The following is a 21,139-nucleotide window of genomic DNA, read 5'->3' as shown; positions in this document are numbered from 1 at the left end:
CAATTATGTGGCTCAGATGAGGAAACTAAAGCTCTTAAAGGGAAAGCGACCCTCCATTACTGGTACATCCCGAAGGCAGTTGCTCTCCAGGCCTGACTGACCCGGGCACTCTGCTTTGAGTAATTGCTGATCTCTAGTTTCCATGGTCTCCGGCAAGGAGCCTATCCCTGGGCTAAGAGAGGAGACAAGGGAGGGTTTCCTTGCCTGGTCCTGGAAGCTTTGGTTTTGCAAATTTGGTCTTGTGGCATTCTGCCTCAATGCTTAGAGCTGGCCCTTGCCACCAAGCAATGGGCATGTTTTCTTCCGCATAAAAATCAAAACAAAGCAATCCAAGGTTGGCAATCCAAGGTTGGGGGTGGTCAAGGCAGGCCGGGCTTGACTCTGTGAATATCTTTATGTCTGTTTGCATGTGAATGGTTAATGGCTGTCCCACCCCAAACGAAAACCTTCACTTGATTCATGACCTGCCAGAGAGGCCTACCTATATGCTTGGAAATAGGATTTGAAAATTGATCTTTGTGATTTCAGTCTGTTAGTCTCCCATTCTAATACCCCACCCTTTGTGAGGTGGTGGGGTGCACATGCCTCAGACTCCTGATGAGTGTGCAGGTGGGGTGCTGTGGCCGCAGCTGGCCCGGTGCTGCAGGCTCAGGAAGCTGCCTCTGGCTTAGAGCATATCTGCACGCACTGATCTGAACTCTGGCCCCAGGAACCCCACTCCTCCGTGGTGCCCCATCCCTGTGAGACCCCTTTTTGAGTTAGGGAAATGGCTGCTTGGATTCTTTCCCTTGGGCCAAGGCAGCTACGGCCTAGCTTAACCTCTCCTAGGTTTGGGCCCAACCCCAGCAAAGCCCTGGCAGGTGGCTGCAGTTGTCCCCCATGCTGCTTGTCTCTCTGGGCCTCGAGTTGATGCACTAGGCACACAGGCCAGGGGTCTCTCTCCTTCAGACATCACTGGGATCGTTGGTTCCTGACAAGGTCCTTTCTGCCACCCTGTGGGGTAAGAGGAATTCCTAGTTTACTAATGGGGAAACGGAGGCCAAAAGAGTGAGGGCCTGCCTAGGTCTGCACAGCTAGGATTTAAGACCTGCGTGGTTCTCCTCTGCTAGGCATGGGCAGCCTTTAGGAAGGGGAATGGTCAGGGCAGGCTTCCTGAAGGAGTGGGAGGGGACAGGTTGCCACCAGAACCCCCAGGCTTCTGCCCAGAGCACCAGGCAGCCTGGCCATCAGAAGGTCCTCAGCCCTCAGAGCTGGCCTGTGATGCCAGTCCCTGGCCCAGCATGGGTACTCCCTCATTACCCCGAAGCCTCTTGAGGAGGGCTGGTCTCTGTATCTTTATGAGAGTGTGTGGGTGATTAAATGCCCAGGCAGCTTATCTTGTCACCGTGTACCATGGCCATGCTTGGCATGGTGATACTCATGCCATTCCTGAAGTGTGGGCCTCAGGGACCCGGTCCTTGGAGGAATGAACACACCATGCCTCTGGATGGGCCAAGCTGGCTGGGTGGTGGCTGATGGAACCCTAGGCCCTCTGAGGCTGGAGTGAGCTTGAAGATGGCCCTTTGTCATTGGTGAAGCCGTACACTCTTCTGCTACACAGGAGGCTAGCCTGGCCCCCTTTTGTGGGATCCCGTCCTTGTCCCTTAGAGAGTTCCCCTTTCTCACTTCCCTGTCTCCAGCCTAGCAAGGACCTCTCAGTACCCTGGCTTTTCTTTTCCCCAGTGTTCCTTGAACGTTGTTTTCCCATGGTTCTGAGTGGGGGATGAGTGCTGGGTCATGGGTCTCTGGGAACAGGGTGCTACTCTCCTGCTCCTCTAACCAGTTCTCCTCTCTTCCCAAAGCTCCCAGGTCCTGGGAGGGTCTCTGTCCCTGCCCTTCCTGTCCCATTGCAGTTCTGACCCAGACGGCTGGGGTGGCTTGGCCTCCCCCTCCCTGCAGCTGGGGCAGAGGCCATGCCTGTCCCAGGGAGTCTCCTCCCCTGATGGCAGTCCCTGGGGGACCAGCCCTGGCTCTCTCGGGAAAGGGGACCCTTCTGTGTTTGCCTCCCAGACAAGGAGGATGGGAAGTGGGGTTGGGAGGTGGCACAGGAAATGACTTTTAAGAACATAGTAGAGCGTCTCACCCTGGCGTCATGTCCTTTCAGCCTGCTGTTGGCTTGATGCACTTGGAGGGCATCACGAACAGGCTGGCACTTCCTTATGGAGTGGGGGTGGGAGGGGTGTCCAAGGGACCAGGTGTGGCCAAGCAGGACTTTGGGAAGCTTGGACACCTGGCCTGGAGCTGCTCTGTGCCTGTGTAGGATTCCTGTGTTGGGCAGGAGCCCAATCAGCCTCCAGCCTGATCTCAGTCAGAATGTGCCCAGGAGCACAGGGCAGGCCAGAGGTTCTCCCTGGGGCCTGCTGGTGGCTTGGGGTGTGTGTGCGTGTGTGTGCATGTGTGTGTGTGCGTGTGCACACGCACGTGCACGGGGCTACACGTGTCCGGCCTTAGGTTTTGAACTGACCCTCTAGCTGCCCGCCAAGCAGTAGCCACGTCATGGGCTACTTCTGACCGTGGGCAGGCCACTGAGAGGAAGGGCGCAGGCTCTGGAGCTCTCCGACCCTGGCCTAGATGCATTTGTGTTTGTGAGGTTGTGTGCCTGTGTGAGAGGTGTGGGAGGGGATGACAGCAGCTCAACGCCGGAAAAGCACACTGGTTTCTGTTTCAAAGGGCAGGGTTTGTGGTTATTCTGCAGTTTCTGATCTGGGCATTTCCCCTGTTCAGCTCCTCCTTCCATCCTTGGAAACTATCTTCTCAGGCTAGATTTTTGTGACTTAGTTCCCCCCACCCTCTCTGTTTCTACCTGAGTGTAACTCATTTTTAAAACTCCACTGGCATTTTGTGGCCCCTCCCCCCACCTTTGTGCCTGCTTTTTTCGTTTGCTCTTTCAGTCCTTCAGCAAGTACCACATGGGCCCCGCCTGGCCTTGGGGAGATGACGAATGTTCACACACCTAGTGTCAGGAGGAGTCAAGGGCATGATGACTGCAGGAGGGCACTTTTGAGTTGGGTCTTTGGTGGGAGAGAATGGAGCCTGGGAGGTAGGCAGTCCACCCTGGGGACCTGGATGAAACAGGGGGACAGGAAGCACTGGCTGTTCTTGTCCTCAGTCCAGCTTAGTTTAGATGGAACAGAGAGGATAGGAGGGAAGAAGCTGGGGGTGTGGATCACTGAGCCTCACCAGGAGGGGCCTGAAGGCCATAGAAGGAGCATGTTCTCCTTAGCGAGCAACCACAGGAGGGATCAGAACAGTGTTACAAGGATTCTGAAAACTTTAAGGGTGGCTCATTGGTAAGGAGGATGGGTGGGGGCAGGGCTGCTGGCTGGGAAGGCAGGGCTTTTTCAGTGGGAGAACCAGGCCTGAGGATTTGATGAAGGCAAGGGAGAGGGGAGAGTGGGGTCCAGTTAGAACCAGGAATGCTGTGCGGGAATCTGGGGCTGGGATTAGAAGCAGTGCCTCTGTTTGAGGTGGGACAGATGGGGGACTGCTGTGGCTGGAAGGGGTAGGAAGAGCACCTGGGGATTTGGGACATTCTGGCCAGAGTGGTGTACAGTTTGGACTGGGAGGGCTCTGGGATGGACACCAGCCAAGCAATGTGCTGGCACTGCTCCTGGCTTGAGATCTTCCGGGCCAGTCTGGGTTGAGAGCATTAGAAGGGGCTCTGGTGCCAACGGGGTACTCAGGGAGAGTCCTCTCTGGTCACTCAGCCAGGCTTCTTCTGTTGGAACAACTCCCTAAATCTGTCTCTTTATCTGACTTGGAAAGTCTGCCCCCGTCCAGGATCCCAGCCAGCACCGGGGGATCCTGTGGGTGCTTGCTGCACGGTGCTCGGGCCCTCTCCTGGCCTGGGGTCAGAACTTGTGCCCCTAGCATATTATAAGTGAGGGAGCAGAGGGAGGGAGCCTGCATTGAATGAACGCCCATCTGCTGTATACAGGGCCGGGCACTTTTGGCTTTTGGGACTTTGGATCTTACTAGCACCCTCACCATTACTGTCACCTGCGTTAACAGACGCAGGAGTGGGGTCAGAGCAGTTGTCACTGTGCTGAGGTCACATAGCTGACGGGAGTTAGAGCTCAGATTCTGGTCCAGGCAGTCTGGTCCCAGAGTCCATGCGTGTTTTTTCTACCACCCTGCCTTCTGGAGAAACTCAGTCAAGCCCTTGACTTTATACTCGGTAAAACTGAGAGTAGGAGAAGTTGAACGAATCACTCAGTGCCATCTCCCTTGTTAGTGGCTGAGGCAGGTCGTCTGGCATTCAGTCCTGTGTGCTTCCCTGATCCGTGCTGTGTGAGGGCAGGGGAGCACATGCAGGCCGTTTGACAGCCAGGGTGGGGAAACATTCCTTTGGATAGCCGCTGCCTTGGGAGAACAGGCCCTGCTGAGACTTGCTTGGGGATGTCTTTGGGGTGGTGGGCCATTTCAGGGGTGCGTCAGTTCTCTGGGCCTGACCCCTCATTCCTCCCATGGATCCCGAGACATACTTGGGTCTGCCTCGCCCTACCCTGGGCTTTACAATTTGGTTTGTGTACTTTGTGTCAGGAAATGGTCCTCACAGAACAGCCTTTGGCCCTCCCCAGTTCTCTCTCTAGAGTCCAGCTTTTTTCCAGGTCAGAGTGACCTACCCACATTCTCAGCAAGGGAAGGTACACAGGATGGGGCTCCCTGCTCCCCCAGACAGCTCAGCTTCTAGCAGAGGTCTGTCCTCAGACTCAGCCTAGCCCTCTTTTATCACCCAGTAGGACTGTGAGTACTCTTGGCTCTGCCCCTTGACGAGGTGTCTCTCTTTGTGGTCCCTTCCTAAGGGGGAGTGAGGAAACCAGGCTGCCCTCATTTCAGCACTGACTCAGAGACCCCAGCCTGACCTTGGTCTCTTTACCTTCCTAGTTGACATTCGCGAAATCAAGGAGATCCGCCCAGGGAAGACCTCACGGGATTTTGATCGCTACCAAGAGGACCCTGCTTTCCGACCAGACCAGTCACACTGCTTTGTCATCCTGTATGGGATGGAATTCCGCCTGAAGACCCTGAGCCTGCAAGGTAGAAGTCAAGGGGCTGGAGGAGGTAGGGGGTAGTGTGGGGACAAATATCTACTGGCTTCTGGTTCAGCAGGAAGTATATGTCCTCAGCTCAGCTCTTTACCCCTTGCTCACAGCTACGTCTGAGGATGAAGTAAACATGTGGATCAGGGGTTTAACCTGGTTGATGGAGGATACATTGCAGGCAGCCACGCCTCTGCAGATCGAGAGGTAAGGAACCCCTCCCCCCGCCCCGACATGGTTAGGGTTAGGGGCATTAGGTTCTAGGGAGCAGCGGCAAGGACACAGGCCTTTGTGTGCCCAGGCACTGCCTAGTGACCTCCCCAGACCTACTCCGGCTGGAGGAGTGGTTCTCACTTCAGGCTTCTCTCCCTCCAGGTGGCTGCGGAAGCAGTTCTACTCGGTGGATCGGAATCGTGAGGATCGGTAGGTATTGGGCTGTGGCTCTAGCCCAGCCGGGGTGTTGGGGCAGTCAGAACAGTAGCCATGCCCTGAGCAGCTGCCTGGAGAGCCAGAGGGTCTGGGGGCCTGCCTCTAGTAGGGCTGGGGGGCAGGGAAGTGGTTCTGGCACAGGTAACTTCCTGCAGAAAGTCCTCTGAGGCCTTGGTGCAGACTGGCTCTGGGTGTCCTGTAGAGAGGGTGAGGGTACCCGTAGTGTGAGTGTGTGCCTTGAAGCTCACAGCTTTGAGGCCATTTTATGACAGCCAGAGGGGCCAGGGAGAGATGGGGGACAGAGGTCAGTTCATGGTGAGGGCTTCTGATGGCTGCCGTGAAAGAGCTAGAACACCACAGAGGGTTTTGAAAGGAAGTATCCCGTGACCTGACTTCAGTTGCACAGGACTGCCGGCCTCCGCTGGAGAGTCCAGGGCGGGGCAGCACCGGGGCGCTTGTGCGGGGAGCTGCTTCTGCATGCTGGCTGGAAGATGAGAGGGTTTGGCTCAGGGTGGACGGTGGTAGCAAGTGGTCGGATTTGGACTCTACTGCATTTTGAAGGTAAGAGTCCGATAGAATTTCCTAGCATTGATTGTGGTATGTGAGAGAAAGAGAGGAGTCTAGAGCAACAGTAAGCTTTTAGGCTGGAACATCTGGATAGGTGGAGTTGCCATTGACTAAGATGGGGAAGGCCATGGGAAGAGAACATTTGCGGGAGCTTAGGGGTACGTTTGGGCCGTGTTCAGTTTTATGATGCCTTTAGACATCCAGCTAGAGGTGTTGCATTGGCAGGTGGGTAGAATGAGTTTAAGGGAGAAGTTGGGGGGGGAGATGTTACCTTGGGAGCATAGAGCTGTTCCTTCCATAAGCCATGAGGCTGTAGATCACCTGAGAAGCATAGCAAGAAAAGGGAAGAGGGCCAGCGGCTGATCCCAGGCCACTTGGACACTGGGGATCAGGGAGGTGAGGAGGAGCTAGCCAGGGGAAATAGTAGCTTGTGAGGTAAGAGAAAAACCTGGAGTTTTGGAAGCTTGGGGAGGAGGGAACGGTTAGCTGTGCCAGGTGTTATCAGGTGTGTTGACAAAGAGGTGCCCTTGGATTTGATAGCACACAGGTTGTTGGTGACCTTGAGGAGTGGGGAAGGGGGTTCAGGGAAGGAAAGGGAGCATGGATGGCTCCTTCACGGTGCTGTGAAGGAGAGCAGAGAAGGGAGTGGTAGCTCGAGAGGGCGGCAGCGTCAAGACAGGTGTTTGGTGGGACGGATAATAGCTTGCAATGCTGATGGCAGAGAGTCAAGAGAGAGTTTGGTGATGCAGCAAGCTTCCTAACCTACAAAGCGAGGACCCTGACCGCCTCCCTGCTGGACGCCTGGGGGTCAGATGGGCCAGCACCTGCAGAGCCAGCACCTGCCGAACCACACTTGCCCAACCACACTTGCCAGTAGCAGCCGGGACCACACAGTACAGGGCTGAATCCTGGAAGGGTGTTTTGGTGCTGCCTGCCAGACTCTTGGGCAGGAGGAGGAGGGTGCCCACCTTCTCCTCCCTGACACCAGCCTCTAGGAGAGAAGGCCTCCCTTTCCCCCTTTTCCATCCTTTTGCCAGGCTCAGCAGTGTCCCCTAGTCTCACATCCTGGGCAGGGCACCGTTGGAGTGCGGGGACACTCCCTGCCAGACCCCAGGAGGTTGCCCAGTTATCAGCAGTGCTATTGCTGAGCAGGACCCCCTCTGGCCACCACCCTTTCAGTGCTGGGTGCTGAGACACAAAGTGCCAGCATTCCAGGGTGGCTGGTCAGGAATCCCCACCAAGCTGCCCCCAGGGTGTATGTGAGTGAGTTGTGCGGGGCCTGGAGGCTCAGCCGGGGAAGGCTACTTCCTGTGTCTGGGTGAGCCCACAGCCCCTAGGATGGCTGGGGGGCCAGAGGTATAGTATAGGCTTGAGTGCTGAGACCTAAAGATTGCCTCCCCTCCCCCATGCCTGACCCACTTCACTGAGCCTGCTCACTCCAATCTTGCCAGAATCATGGCCTTTTTCTTTGCTTAGATGAGGAAACTGAGCCCTAGAGAAAGGAGGGGACTTCCCTTGGTCACCCAAGGGTTCTCATTTAGCCTCACCTCAGGACTCCAGGTGCCGGGGTAGTGTTTACCTGTCCAGCCCCAGGTGGACTCAGCCCACAAGTCGGAGGTCATGAGAGGTTGGCTGAGGCCACTGGGGATGTCCCTGTTTCCTCAGTATATCAGCCAAGGACCTGAAGAACATGCTGTCCCAGGTCAACTACCGGGTCCCCAACATGCGCTTCCTCCGAGAGCGTCTGACGGTAAGGACCTCCCGGGCCATCCGCAGGCAGTGGGGGCAGCCTGGGAGCCCCTGGCCGTGGGCCTGACCAGAGTCCCGCCCCGTGCCATGTAGGACCTGGAGCAGCGCAGCAGTGACATCACCTACGGGCAGTTTGCTCAGCTGTACCGCAGCCTCATGTACAGCGCCCAGAAGACGGTGCATGAGCCACCTGCCCTCCCACGGCCCCTGCCCCTGCTCTCCCGCCCCAGCCCCAACCCTGCTTGTCTCAGCCCCACTGCCTGGCTTGAGGGCTTTCGGGTGCCATTTCTCCGGCTCTTCTCCTCTTGAGGCCTACCCCTATCTGTTGCCCCAGCCTTTCTTCCTGAAAGCCCTTTTCCCATGTGGCCTGTCAGGAGCTCTCGCTCTGACCAGCTTCTGTCTCCTGCAGATGGACCTCCCCTTCTTGGAAGCCAGTGCCCTGAGGTTTGGTTTGAAGTGGGGTGGTGGGGTTCTCCCTGGGGCCTCCTGCATCTCTGCCTGGTGACTCCTGGTACAAATAGGAGGCAGTGGGAGGGGGTGTGCCATGCTGGACCCTTTTGGGCTACGGTGCTGGTTGGGAGCTGGGCTCTGCCTTCTAAGGGCCGCTCATTGTCTACGGGCTGCGCCAGCCACCTGGCTGCCAGGTGCTCCCCTTCTTTCCCACAGGGCTGGGGAGCGGCCAGAGCTCTGTCGTGTGTCCCTTCCTGAGTTCCAGCAGTTCCTCCTCGAGTACCAGGGGGTACGGCTGGGTTGGACTGGGCCAGGGTGCCTGGCTGAGGGGGGTTGGGCTCATCACTGGCGGCCTCTCATGTGCCCCTCCCCAACCCACTCCCACCAGGAGCTGTGGGCTGTTGACCGGCTTCAGGTGCAGGAGTTCATGCTCAGCTTCCTTCGAGACCCCTTGCGAGAAATTGAAGAGCCATACTTCTCCCTGGATGAGGTAAGCCCACCTTTCACACCCCTCCGTCAGAATGCGGGGCGCTGACCAGAACCCCACCCGCATCCCAGGAGCCAGATTCTCCTTAGGGCTACCAAGTTGTTCCTTCGCACTGTCCATCTTGCCCATCGCGATGACCCTGAGCACCCTCTCTTTCCCACCACAGCCATGCCAGTGGGCTGGGGTAGTGGCTCACTCTGTCTTTCCTTTCCTTCTTGTTCCTGGACAGTTTGTCACCTTCCTGTTCTCGAAAGAGAACAGTGTGTGGAACTCGCAGCTGGATGCAGTGTGCCCAGATACCATGAACAATCCTCTCTCCCACTACTGGATCTCTTCCTCCCACAACACGTGAGTGACTCCCTCAGCCCCACCTGGCCCACCCTTAGGAGGGAGGCACTCACCCAACCACCCCTGCCCCTCCTTCCTTGTCCAGGTACCTGACCGGGGACCAGTTCTCCAGCGAGTCCTCCCTAGAAGCCTACGCTCGCTGCCTGCGGATGGGCTGTCGCTGCATTGAGTGTGCGTGGGGGCCGGGGCTGGGGGAGTAAGTTGGGGGGCCCGCCGTCTTAACTATGATCATGTTCCTCCCCAGTGGACTGCTGGGACGGCCCAGATGGGATGCCAGTCATTTACCATGGACACACCCTTACCACCAAGATCAAGTTCTCGGACGTTCTGCACACCATCAAGGAGCATGCCTTCGTGGCCTCAGAGTGAGTCAGAGGGAGGGGAGGAGGGTGGGGGTCAGCTTGGCTCCAGCTCTCTCCTGGGACAGAGGGTCCCCTCCAATGCCCTGTCCCCACTCCCCCTGTTTTTTTATCTTTGCCTTCTTGGCCTCCCCCCCTTTCTTACTGCTTGCTTGAGCCATTCTTCCGAAGCTCCTTCCTGTTTCCTGCACCCTCAGCCCCCCTCTTCGTGGGTTCTTTCTAGCCTTTGGAACAAACTAAAGCTCTACCGAACCTCAAAAAATACTTCCTTCCAGCGGCCAGGGCCAGCATCTTCTCTGGCCAGCCCGCCTCTAGACAGGGCCCCCAGGCCCTTGGTTCCTAACACCTTTTCTGAGGGACTGTTTGGACTGAGTGTTGACCCCTCAAAATTGTAAGGTCTCTCTCACTGCACTGGTCCCCTACCCTGCAGGTACCCGGTCATCCTGTCCATCGAGGACCACTGCAGCATTGCTCAGCAGAGAAATATGGCACAGTATTTCAAGAAGGTGCTTGGGGACACACTCCTTACCAAGCCCGTGGACATCGCTGCCGACGGGCTCCCCTCGCCCAACCAGCTCAAGAGGAAGATCCTCATCAAGGTAACGGCGGGGGCCCCACACTTCCTAGCACCCTCCCAGGCCACGGCTCCTGCTGGCGGTCTCAGCCTGGGTGAGGAGGTGGGGGCGGTGCGACTGGGCTGGCGCTGCCACATCCCGGCCTGTCCCCGTAGCACAAGAAGCTGGCGGAGGGCAGCGCCTACGAAGAGGTGCCTACGTCGGTGATGTACTCCGAGAATGATATCAGCAACTCCATCAAGAATGGCATCCTCTACCTGGAGGACCCCGTGAACCATGTGAGGGCCGGGCCGGGCTGAGCATGGCGGGCCCGGTGGGAGGAGGCCTCCGTTCACAGGCCCTGCTTCGGTCTCTCCCAGGAATGGTACCCCCACTACTTCGTTCTGACCAGCAGCAAGATCTACTACTCTGAGGAGACCAGCAGCGACCAGGGCAATGAGGATGAGGAGGAGCCCAAGGAGGTGAGGGGCCAGCCCAGGGCTGGGGGCCGGGCTGGGGTCAGAGTCACTGAGTGTCTTTGCTGTTGCCCTCCCCCCACAGGCCAGTGGCAGCACAGAGCTGCACTCCAGTGAGAAGTGGTTCCATGGGAAGCTCGGGGCGGGACGGGACGGACGGCACATCGCTGAGCGCCTGCTCACCGAGTACTGCATCGAGACCGGGGCCCCTGATGGCTCCTTCCTCGTGCGGGAGAGCGAGACCTTCGTGGGCGACTACACCCTCTCTTTCTGGTAACCCACTCCCAGCGAGTGTGCTGCGCTCCGATGTGCGCCCCCCGCCCCGAGACCACCACAGTCTGTAGTCGGTCTCTTACAGGCTCTCACACGCACACGCGCACATACTTTTCTGGGTGCTTTGAAGCTGTCCTGCGGGTCTGCCCAGCCCTTGAGCTCCTCAGGCGCCTCGCCTGGGCTGGAGCACAGCATTCAGGGCCACGCCTGCTTCTCACCACCTCCCCGTCTTCCCGTAGGAGGAACGGAAAAGTCCAGCACTGCCGGATCCACTCCCGGCAGGACGCTGGGGCCCCCAAGTTCTTCTTGACAGACAACTTGGTCTTTGACTCACTCTATGACCTCATCACGCACTACCAGCAGGTGCCCCTGCGCTGCAACGAATTTGAGATGCGCCTCTCAGAGCCTGTCCCGCAGACCAATGCCCACGAGAGCAAAGAGTGAGGGAGGGGCCAGGGGCCAGGTGCTGGGTGGGGACCTGAGTGGTGGTGGCCAGGGCTTGACTCGGGCCCGTCCTCAGGTGGTACCACGCCAGCCTGACCAGAGCTCAGGCTGAACACATGCTGATGCGTGTCCCCCGGGATGGGGCCTTCCTGGTGAGAAAACGGAATGAGCCCAACTCCTACGCCATCTCCTTCCGGTGAGGGCTGCGGCCTTGGGGTGCTCTAGGTGGTGCGGGGCCACGCCTGAGTCTGGGCCGCCCTGACCCCGTGTGACTGTTCTGTTAAGGGCCGAGGGCAAGATCAAGCATTGCCGCGTCCAGCAGGAGGGCCAGACGGTGATGCTGGGCAACTCGGAGTTTGACAGCCTCGTGGACCTCATCAGCTACTATGAGAAGCACCCGCTGTACCGCAAGATGAAGCTGCGCTACCCCATCAACGAGGAGGCGCTAGAGAAGATCGGCACCGCTGTGAGGGCCCGGTGCTTGCGGCGGGCGGCGTGGCGGCAGTGACCCTGGCCTAGCTGCTGGGCGGTCGTGGGACAGTCCGGCTGTATGAGACACAGAAGCCAGGGATATTGTAGGAGATCCTGGACGGGTCCCTCTGCCCGGCTGGGCGCCACGGTATAGGTGCCGGGACAGTGTCCTGGAGGGACTGTTATCTACGAGGATGTGTCTGTAAGGATGAGTGTGCGTTAGGTGAAGAGGTTAGAGGTGGGCGTCTAAGCAGAGCGCCCCTGCGAGCTGGGGGGTGGGGTGAGGAGGTCCTGGAGCTCACACAGGGAATGGTAGGCCCAAGGCCAGAGGCTTCCCCAGCTGGGCATGGACTAGACTCACTAGGGCAGAGGGGAGAGTTGGCTACAGAAGTGTGGCTGTGGAGGGAAGAGGCACAGGGGTAAGACAAGTGAGGTGGAAGGCTGCACAGATGGCATTGGGGGCAGGAAGGGCTTGGGATTGGGACCATGGCCTTGGACAGAAGGAAGGCATCTAGGATGGGAGGTCCACTTGAGACTTATCATCAGTGAGCATGGGTGTCCAAGGAGAGGACTACACACACTGGGGCCCGGCGCTGGGCTGGTGGATTGGCGTGTGTGGGGAAGGGAGGGAGCCGCTGGGCTAGAAAGTTGAGTGCGTGGCACCTGCGGGACTCCACTGCAGACAGCTGGGCAGCAGTTTGGGCCTTTGGGAACAGAGAGGTTTCAGAATCATGAGGTGGGTGTAAGAAGGTGGAGAGAGGGGAGGGCTAGGCCGTGCCCACAGGTCTCAGATGCTGGTGGACCCGACGCCAGGGAAGGGGCAGACTTGGCCTTGTGAGGCAGGACACGTGGGCCTGCCGCACCGATCGGAGGCACAGGGAAGCCGGTAGTCCTCCCCAGGTGTTAACAGATCCCATTTGGTCCTATTCCCAGGAGCCTGACTATGGAGCCTTGTATGAGGGACGCAACCCTGGCTTCTACGTGGAGGCAAATCCTATGCCGACTTTCAAGGTATAGCATGAGGCCTCTGGGCACAGGAAGCAGGCGAGGGTCCTCAGCTGCTCAGGGCTTGCATTTCTCTGCTCAGAGGCCCATCTGTGGTCGTTGTGGAGAAGTGGTGCTTGTGGTTTTCCGAGGCCTGAGAGGTTGTGAGAGACGTGTGGTTTGTGTATGACCACAGCTCTCCTGGGGCCGACCCCCTCCCAGACCTTGTCCCTGGGGGGTCCACACTGACCCTTCCAGATTGCCCCCCAGGGTAACTCCCGTTTCCTCCCTGGGTGGCAGCAGGGCAGGGGCAGGCCACACTGGCCAGAAAACTTTGTTCTTTGCTACTCAGTCCCTCACCTCGTGAAGATCTGTCAGAGAGCATCTTCCTCTTTTTGCTTTTTTCTCCAAGGAGTAAAGGAGTTGTGCCCTATTCCTCAGCCCCTTCGCTCAGCAGCCAGGGAGCCTGGGAAGAAGGTTCTTTTTTCCTACTTTCCAGATGAGGAATGATGGGGTCCCAGCCATGCCCATAGGCTTTCAGGTCCCAGGGGAGGCACTCGGGGCACCTACAGAGATACTGTCCTACCTGGCCTGCCAGCCCTGACCCCTGGGGACAGATTCAAGGTTTTCCCTGAGGCCCAGGCTGGGGCGCTTGCAGGGTTCCACCTGGACTCCCAGGAGTCTCACTGGCAGAGGCCCTGGGTCTGCCCTCCGTCCCATCTGCCCTGGAGTCTCCTGTAGGGCCCGTGGTGAGGACTGTGGCTGAATGGGTTGCCCCAGGTCAGGAGAGTGGCGAGGAGGGACTACCTGCTCTAAGCGGCGCTTCCCCCCTGCAGTGTGCGGTCAAAGCCCTCTTTGACTACAAGGCCCAGAGGGAGGACGAGCTGACGTTCACAAAGAGCGCCATCATCCAGAACGTGGAGAAGCAAGAAGGCGGCTGGTAAGCCCGGTCCCCGGAATCAGAGCCTGTGGGGTGTGTGGCAGGCCAGGAGGTGAGGACCCCGCACGCACTGCCGCCACCGCACGGCCGTGGGACGTCTGTCCCGCACGGGCACCGGCAGTGCTGGCTGCAGCCTGGGTTCCGTGTGGGGCCGTGACAAGGGCTCCCCTCCTTGTAGGAGTTTGGGGTGGTTGTTGGGGTCAGCACCATGTGGCTTCCACAGGTGGCGGGGGGACTACGGGGGGAAGAAGCAGCTGTGGTTCCCGTCAAACTACGTGGAGGAGATGGTCAGCCCTGCATCCCTGGAGCCGGAGAGGGAGGTGAGCACGGAGCCATGGTGGTGGGACACGCCAGCCACACACACTGTCAGGGTGCCTGTGCACGCACGGCCCCCATCATCTGTGGTCCACTCACACCCACTGTGGGGCCGTGGTTTCCAGGACACATACTGTGTTTGTGTTGTCCTGTGTATGCTCGTGAGATGTGTTGTTGCATGCACACAGACCGCCCGTCCCACGCATGCGTACAGCAGGTAAGCTGACGAGCCCATGGGCTTTGCTTTCCACAGCACTTGGACGAGAACAGCCCCCTGGGGGACTTGCTCCGGGGGGTCTTGGATGTGCCGGCTTGTCAGATTGGTGAGCCCCCATCCCGTTTTCCAGCCCACCGTTCCTTAGGGTCAGGCTGTCCTTTGTGGCTCTCAGTGTGTGCCGCGGGAAGAAGCCAAAGGCTGCCCTCACTCTGAGCTCTCCCTGTGCTTCGATTCCCCCTTGACGCCCTGGGCTCCTGTCTTCACCTCCAGCTTTGAGCCCTGCATGCTCACCCGGAGCCAGGCATTGTGGGAGACGCAGATGGCTCGCTGACCTCCACAGTCCTCATAGGCGGGGTCCCAGGGTGTGCCTGGCGTGGAGACAGGGTGGGGCAGGGCAGGGGACACAGGGGAGACAGACCCAGGTTTGAGCCCGGGCCCACCTCTCCCAGCAGTGACTTCTCTCAGAGCCGTGGCGTCCTCTGCTGGAACATGGGTCTGGCCGAGCAGCCCTGTCCCCCTTGCGATGTGTGGGAGGGAGGACAGGTTGGGGGTGGACGCTGAGCCAGCGCCTGGGTTGTGTTGTCTGAGACGCAGAAACATCTTGCCAGCTCTGTTCTCTCGCTCTCCCAGCCATCCGTCCTGAGGGCAAGAACAGCCGGCTCTTCGTCTTCTCCATCAGCATGGCTTCAGTGGCGCACTGGTCCTTGGACGTCGCTGCTGACTCACAGGAGGAGCTGCAGGACTGGGTGAAGAAGATCCGAGAAGTGGCCCAGACGGCAGATGCCAGGGTGAGAGGCGTCTGTGGGGGCGAAGGGGGGCGCGTTGGCAGCCTGTGAGCCTTTTGGGGGTGAGGCCTGCGGCACCAAGCCCACTAGTAGGCCGGGAGCTGCGGGAAACACACGGAGCCAGCCCCGTGGCTCCATCAGTGCTGAGTTGGAGATCGCCGGAGACACCCCCGTGGGTCTGCCTGGCAGTCACTTGCATATACAAGGGCAGAGGCCACGGAAGTCCTGGGCTGGAAGCCGGAGGAATGAGTGGTGTGGAGTGGGAGGGGGGCTTCACTTTGAGGGTGTGGGTGGCCGGGGGAGCAGCCAGGAAGGGCAGGCCAGAGAAGCGGGAAGCAGCCAGGGTGGATGGGGTCTGATGCGTTGTGGGGCTGTGGAGGTACTGACAGGCACGCTAAGAACCTGAAAGTGCCCATTGGTTTTGTCAGCAGCAAACGGCCCTGGGGCCACTATTAGGAACCATAGCAGTGTGGTGGCCAGGGTTGGGTGGCAGTGGGCATCGGGGAGTACGGAGTGGCAAAGGCGGTGCTCCTCTACGGGGCCAGAGCCCGGGCAGGCTTTCACACTGACTGCTGAAGGAGCCAGCGGGGAGGGGAGGAGGGAGGCCTCTTCCACGGAGCTGGGGGAGTGGAGAGGAAAGTATGCGTAAGGGTTAAGGGAATTCGTGGGATGGCCATTCCCCTGGTGGTTGGTGTGGGGTAGAAGGCTAGAATACTACAGGACTGTGGCTGCTTCAGAAAACCCGTACCCACGAGCCCCACAGAGAATGGAAGGTGCTGAGGATTTTACTGGCAGACCCACCGGTTGAGGGATGGATTCTGGGGTCTGGGCTGAAAGAGGGAGTAAGAATGTGAGTGTAGGAGCCCCAGATGGAAGAAAGTGGGCCTCCGGGGGGATGAGGACAAGACAGGGCACACTTGTGAGTGGCTGTGGTGGGTAGGTGGCTGCGCTGGGGTTGGGGGAGCTAAAGCGGTGAGGTTCTTAGGGCTGGGAGGTGGGGGGAACCATCCTCAGGGTACCAAAGACTGAGCCATAGGCCTGCGTCCCACTGAAGTCACAGGAAGCTGCCTTTTTGCCAGGGGAGGCGGGGTACCCGATGGTCACAAAGCATCAGTGGAGAGCACAGCCAGCCCCAGGACTCTGAGCTGTCACTGAGGCATGGGTGGTGGTGAGGATCCCACCCTCCAAGAGTCTCGGAGGGCAAGTGTGGCCTTCAGGGCAGAGAAGAAATATGATTCTGGAATGGGCCTTGGGGACAGAGGGCCCTTGTTTACTGTCCAGTGGGGTCTGGAAGATGCAGGGGGCAGGGAAGGGCCCGGAGAGCACCTGCGGTGTGGGTGCACCCTTCTGCCGGGCAGGGGCTCCAGCCTGGGGTTACAGGCTGTGTGTGTCACCAGCTCACGGAGGGGAAGATGATGGAGCGCAGGAAGAAGATTGCCCTGGAGCTCTCCGAGCTGGTTGTCTACTGTCGGCCTGTTCCCTTCGATGAAGAGAGTAAGGACTGAGGCCCTGGCAGGGTGGGTTTTGGGTACCCTCCCTGGCAGGTGGAAGAGGGAACAGCATTTTATTCCTTTATATGGGGTTTGGGGGAACTGCCTGGGAGGGTGGGCTGACTCTGTAAGCATTCTCCCTGTTTGGCCCAGAGATTGGCACAGAACGTGCCTGCTACCGGGACATGTCGTCCTTTCCGGAAACCAAGGCTGAGAAATACGTGAACAAGGCCAAAGGCAAGAAGTTCCTCCAGTACAACCGCCTGCAGCTCTCCCGCATCTACCCCAAGGGCCAGCGGCTAGACTCCTCCAATTACGACCCCTTGCCCATGTGGATCTGCGGCAGTCAGCTGGTGGCCCTCAACTTCCAGACGCCAGGTGAGGAGCTGCCCTGTGGGGCGGGGCGGGGCGGGGGCTCTGCTGGGCCGTTGGGCTGGAGTCCACCGTGCCTTGGCTCTTCCAGACAAGCCTATGCAGATGAACCAGGCGCTCTTCATGGCCGGCGGCCACTGCGGCTACGTGCTGCAGCCCAGCACCATGCGGGATGAGGCCTTTGACCCCTTTGACAAGAGCAGCCTCCGAGGCCTAGAGCCATATGCCATCTGCATTGAGGTGCGTGGTGCACACATACGGGCTTCAGGGTGGGTGGGGGTCGCTCTGCCGGGGCTCCTTTCCAGAGTCAAGGATCGGGTGTCCGTGTGACTGGGGTGGGAGGGGGCACTGGCCTGTTACTGAGCTTGAGGAAGGTGTCACCGTCCTCTGAGGCAGGAAGGCAGCTGCCAGCTCCACCGCGGGGCCGGGCCCAGAGCGGGGAAGGCCCGAGGCAGGTGGGCTACACGTGGCCTGTTCTCAGCATTGAAGAGTCAGACCGTCCAGTGAGGCCAAGCCGTGGGTAGCCGCTGCCTGGCAGGACAGGGAGGTGGTGCTGGTGGCGAGCCAGCCGCAGGGGCCAGCGAGAATGGGGCTTGAGAGTGAGTGACCCCTGCGCCCAGCTCTGTTTTGGAACCAGTCCCGAGCAGCTGGGCGGTGAGGGCGCCAAGGAGCCGTGCTGTGGGCTTCAGGGTGGGTGGGGTGAGGAGAGCATAGCGTGAGCACTTGCTCCTTCTCCGAGAAGAGATTGCTGTTTTTTTTCCCTGTGGGGAAGTCTTAATTAAAAGATGTCCATGTTAGAACAGACGTGGATTTAATGAGGTAGATGGGAAAACTCCCGTGAAGTCTAAAGCGAAGATTTCCCACGCCACTGCTCTTAACGGCTCTGATGCTGGGAGCCATTCAGCGGGTCCAGCAGAGGGCGCAGTGCCTCCACTGCATAGTGAGGACTGGGAAGGAGCTAGAACAGTCCCCAGCCCATCTTGGCCTGCCTTCCAGGTGCTGGGGGCCCGGCACCTGCCAAAGAATGGCCGAGGCATCGTGTGTCCTTTTGTGGAGATTGAGGTGGCCGGAGCGGAATATGACAGCATCAAGCAGAAGACAGAGTTTGTGGGTAGGTCTGCCTTCCCCGCTTGTCATGCCCTGAAGGCCCTTCCACACCGGCGACCCTGTCCTCTCAAGGCGGTGGCCTGAGGCCTTTTGCCCTGACTTTCGCAGTGGACAATGGACTGAACCCTGTGTGGCCTGCCAAGCCCTTCCACTTCCAGATCAGTAACCCGGAATTCGCCTTTTTGCGCTTTGTGGTGTATGAGGAAGACATGTTTAGTGACCAGAACTTCTTGGCTCAGGCTACCTTCCCGGTGAAAGGCCTGAAGACAGGTGAGGACCCTTCCTAGAGACAGTACCTGGGAGTGTGGGGGACGTGGGGGGTGGGCCCCCCGCTCGGCTCCCGCCCAGGCTGAGGGCCAAGCCTCCCTCCTCCTAGGATACAGAGCCGTGCCTTTGAAGAACAACTACAGTGAGGACTTGGAGCTGGCCTCCCTGCTCGTCAAGATCGATGTTTTCCCTGCCAAGGTAACCATAGCGGGGGCGGGGGGCGGGCGGGCTACAGCCTTACAAGGTCCCAGGGAGGCACTGACCGCTCGTGCACTGCTCTTGTTGAAGCAGGAGAACGGGGACCTCAGTCCCTTCAGTATGTCTCTGCGGGAGCGGGGCTCCGATACCTCAGGCCAGCTGTTTCATGGCCGGGCCCGGGAAGGTTCCTTTGAAGCCCGCTACCAGCAGCCATTTGAGGACTTTCGTATCTCCCAGGAGCAGCTGGCAGACCATTTTGACAGTCGGGAACGGAGGTGAGGGGATGGAGCATGGGTGGCATATCGGAGAGAGGGGAAGGGGAGGTTGCGGCCCCTTCTGTGTCCTTCTCTTGCTCCTGGGTAGAAGTTTTCCTTGTCTGGCTTTCCTTGTCTTGGGCTGTTCCACTGGGCCCGCGAGGCCCCACTCCTGGTAAGGACACTCTCTTCTGTCCAGGGCCCCACGAAGGACTCGGGTCAACGGAGACAACCGCCTCTAGTCATGCGCCAGCCTCGTTGAGAGCAGCAGGTGCCGCGTGCCTCATGGAGCGCCGTGAGCTGGGTGCTTGGGAAGTGGCCTGTGGAGGCAGCCATCCTAGCCCCGAGGCCTGGAGCCTGGATTCCAGCAGTGACTGCTAGACAAAACCAAGCCATTAATGAGATGTATTACTGTTTGGGGCCTCCATGCCCCAGCTCTGGGTGAAGGCAAAAACTGTACTGTGTCTCGAATTAATTAAGCACACACATCTGGTCCTGACTTCGGGAGATGGAGCCTTCCGTCTGTGGGGCCAGGACCATGGCTGCAGCGCCTTGGAGAGAGAGGCTGCCTCAGCCCGCGGCACGGGAGGCTCCGAGGAACCGCTGACCTTCCTGAGAGCAGCAGCAGCAGCCTCGCTGGGCCAGGGAAACAATCCCAAGTTTACATTGTCCTGTAGCTTTAAAACCCCAGCCGGGCAGGGGCGGGGGTAGGGTGGCCCTGGAGCCAGGGAGGGCGGAGGAGCGCAGGACCCGCCGGGAGAGGGGCTCTGCCTGCTCGAGGAAGAGGACACAGCACAAGGGCACGCTGCCCATGGCCGGGAATACCGCCCAGCCTGCAACCTACAGGGGATCGTGCTAGTAACAGCAGCAGTGGTGGGCCGTGGAGGGTTACCCTGCCGGCCCCGTGTGAGGGTGCCCGAGGAGGCCGAGCCCCAGGGCGCCGCCTGGAGGAGGGACAGCGGCACCTCAGGACCTTGGGAGGAGGAGGCCCTGGACACCCTGTGCCACCGTGGGCCACACTGCCTGCCTGCTACCCGAAGCCCGGGGGGTGGCAGCCCACGGTGGATGCTCTGGATGTGCACCTGAAGTCCGGACCCGCTCACTGGGGTGAGCTGCACAGCGGCTCCTGCCACGTGGTCAGCGAGGGCGTGCCTTGCCCCTACGCAGAGGCCACTGCCAGGCAGAGAGCCTAACAGCAAGATCGACGCACGGGAGGCCTTTGTCGGAGACGGGTACAGCGGGGCCGGGATGGAGGAGCAAGTAGCGGGCCATAGCGGGGATTTTCCCCAGTGCGTTCAGGAAACTCCCGCACACACGGACATGCCTCCTTCGGGGCGCCCTCCAGCAGGCCGGCTAGGGGACCCCCTCCGCCCGCCCCCTAGTTCAGACTGAAGACCACTGTCCCTGTTGCAGCAGCAGACCTGGGATCGGAGCCTGCAGACAGCACAGCAGAAGGATGCCGAGATGATCCTGAGTGTTCATTAAACCAGTTGAAAGTCCTGTTACTGGGCATCTGTGGTGTTGGAGATGGAATTTTAAAGGTTATTTTTTGCACACCCTGTTTCTCACTATCTTCATTATTTCACGTAGGTGTATGATTTTCTAGGTCTTCCACTTCTAACCAGAAAGCTGCTTGGTTGGGAGGTTGGGGAGCAAAATGAATGAACTTGTCTGTGCACTGTGGCAGAACTGTTATTTTTATGGATTTTACAGCTCAACTAACAGTGTTACTTTTTCAAGATTTATATATTTATATACTCTTAAGAAAAACCACTGAGCCGTTAAAGCCTTGTTATTATTCGATCCTAATAGTGATTCCGTTTTCTATAGCTTACTCTTAGGGTAGAAGGTAAATTATTTAACATTCTATTAAACTTTCCATATCATGGATTGTAAACCGAAGGAAATTATACAATTTCTGAGAAAATGTATTGGTTTATTTAAACTAATTCCCAGGTTGTCTTTGCAAGTATGACTTTACAATCTTGTCCATAGCAAACACATCTATATCTGGTTGCCAACATTTGGTTTATAATTTAAATATTAACAAAAATCTTAAATTTCATTGGAAAAGCCTTCCTTCTGAAAAGGACTTAACCGTAATTTTCTTCTCAGTAGGATCGTCACTAACTTACTCCTGCCCCTCACCTTTGGAGGGAAGCCTTGGGGCAGAACCCAGAGGAGGGAGGAGGGGGGGGGAGAGGGCTGGCTGCGACCTGCCCCGTGGGGACAGTTGGACTACAGACGGTGAGGCTGTTGGGAATGGGGTAGGTGGGGGCGGGAAGAGAAGAAACAGCAAAGCCCATTCTGATGGCAGGTGGTTTTTTGGTTTGAAGGCAAAGACGACTCCGTATCCTCCCCTCAGGAATGAAAGAGGGTGAGGGAGTTGCGTGCTTTGTGGTCGGTGCAGGGGCAGCTGCTGCTGTCTAGCTGGTGCAAAGACCCCAGAGAGGAGAAGGAAGAGGCTGGGCAGGGAGCCCCACTCAAGGACAGAGGCGCCTCGCAGCACAGCCCGCACTCCG

At 58.6% G+C, this 21,139-nt stretch overlaps 1 protein-coding gene across 3 annotated transcripts in view; it reads left to right on the top strand.

Moving 5' to 3' along the window:
- PLCG1 (phospholipase C gamma 1) overlaps positions 1-20,682 on the top strand; it is a 36,356-nt gene extending 15,674 nt beyond the window's left edge. For 2 of the 3 annotated variants that reach the window (XM_026503507.4, XM_044385825.3), the window contains 31 exons: positions 4,927-5,079; positions 5,195-5,288; positions 5,457-5,504; positions 7,743-7,827; positions 7,920-8,003; positions 8,236-8,270; positions 8,493-8,565; positions 8,665-8,766; positions 8,993-9,111; positions 9,197-9,282; positions 9,356-9,476; positions 9,901-10,069; positions 10,201-10,323; positions 10,405-10,506; positions 10,586-10,773; positions 11,013-11,213; positions 11,294-11,413; positions 11,503-11,683; positions 12,622-12,699; positions 13,509-13,612; positions 13,836-13,932; positions 14,181-14,250; positions 14,775-14,932; positions 16,327-16,423; positions 16,573-16,797; positions 16,883-17,031; positions 17,788-17,902; positions 18,007-18,168; positions 18,275-18,363; positions 18,454-18,638; positions 18,817-20,682. In XM_026503507.4, the coding sequence (XP_026359292.1) occupies positions 4,927-5,079; positions 5,195-5,288; positions 5,457-5,504; positions 7,743-7,827; positions 7,920-8,003; positions 8,236-8,270; positions 8,493-8,565; positions 8,665-8,766; positions 8,993-9,111; positions 9,197-9,282; positions 9,356-9,476; positions 9,901-10,069; positions 10,201-10,323; positions 10,405-10,506; positions 10,586-10,773; positions 11,013-11,213; positions 11,294-11,413; positions 11,503-11,683; positions 12,622-12,699; positions 13,509-13,612; positions 13,836-13,932; positions 14,181-14,250; positions 14,775-14,932; positions 16,327-16,423; positions 16,573-16,797; positions 16,883-17,031; positions 17,788-17,902; positions 18,007-18,168; positions 18,275-18,363; positions 18,454-18,638; positions 18,817-18,859 (3,656 nt within the window). In that variant the 3' untranslated portion in view covers positions 18,860-20,682. The remainder of the gene's footprint in view (positions 1-4,926; positions 5,080-5,194; positions 5,289-5,456; positions 5,505-7,742; positions 7,828-7,919; positions 8,004-8,235; positions 8,271-8,492; positions 8,566-8,664; positions 8,767-8,992; positions 9,112-9,196; positions 9,283-9,355; positions 9,477-9,900; positions 10,070-10,200; positions 10,324-10,404; positions 10,507-10,585; positions 10,774-11,012; positions 11,214-11,293; positions 11,414-11,502; positions 11,684-12,621; positions 12,700-13,508; positions 13,613-13,835; positions 13,933-14,180; positions 14,251-14,774; positions 14,933-16,326; positions 16,424-16,572; positions 16,798-16,882; positions 17,032-17,787; positions 17,903-18,006; positions 18,169-18,274; positions 18,364-18,453; positions 18,639-18,816) is intronic. The other variant, XM_026503508.4, reaches the window with a different exon arrangement.
- The last annotated feature ends 457 nt before the right edge of the window (positions 20,683-21,139 follow it).

The sequence above is a fragment of the Ursus arctos genome, unplaced genomic scaffold, assembly GCF_023065955.2.
Source record: "Ursus arctos isolate Adak ecotype North America unplaced genomic scaffold, UrsArc2.0 scaffold_16, whole genome shotgun sequence".
NCBI classification, from domain to species: Eukaryota; Metazoa; Chordata; class Mammalia; order Carnivora; family Ursidae; genus Ursus; species Ursus arctos.
The sequence above is the reverse complement of the archived record's forward strand: the minus strand, read 5'-3'. Positions and strand labels throughout refer to the sequence as shown.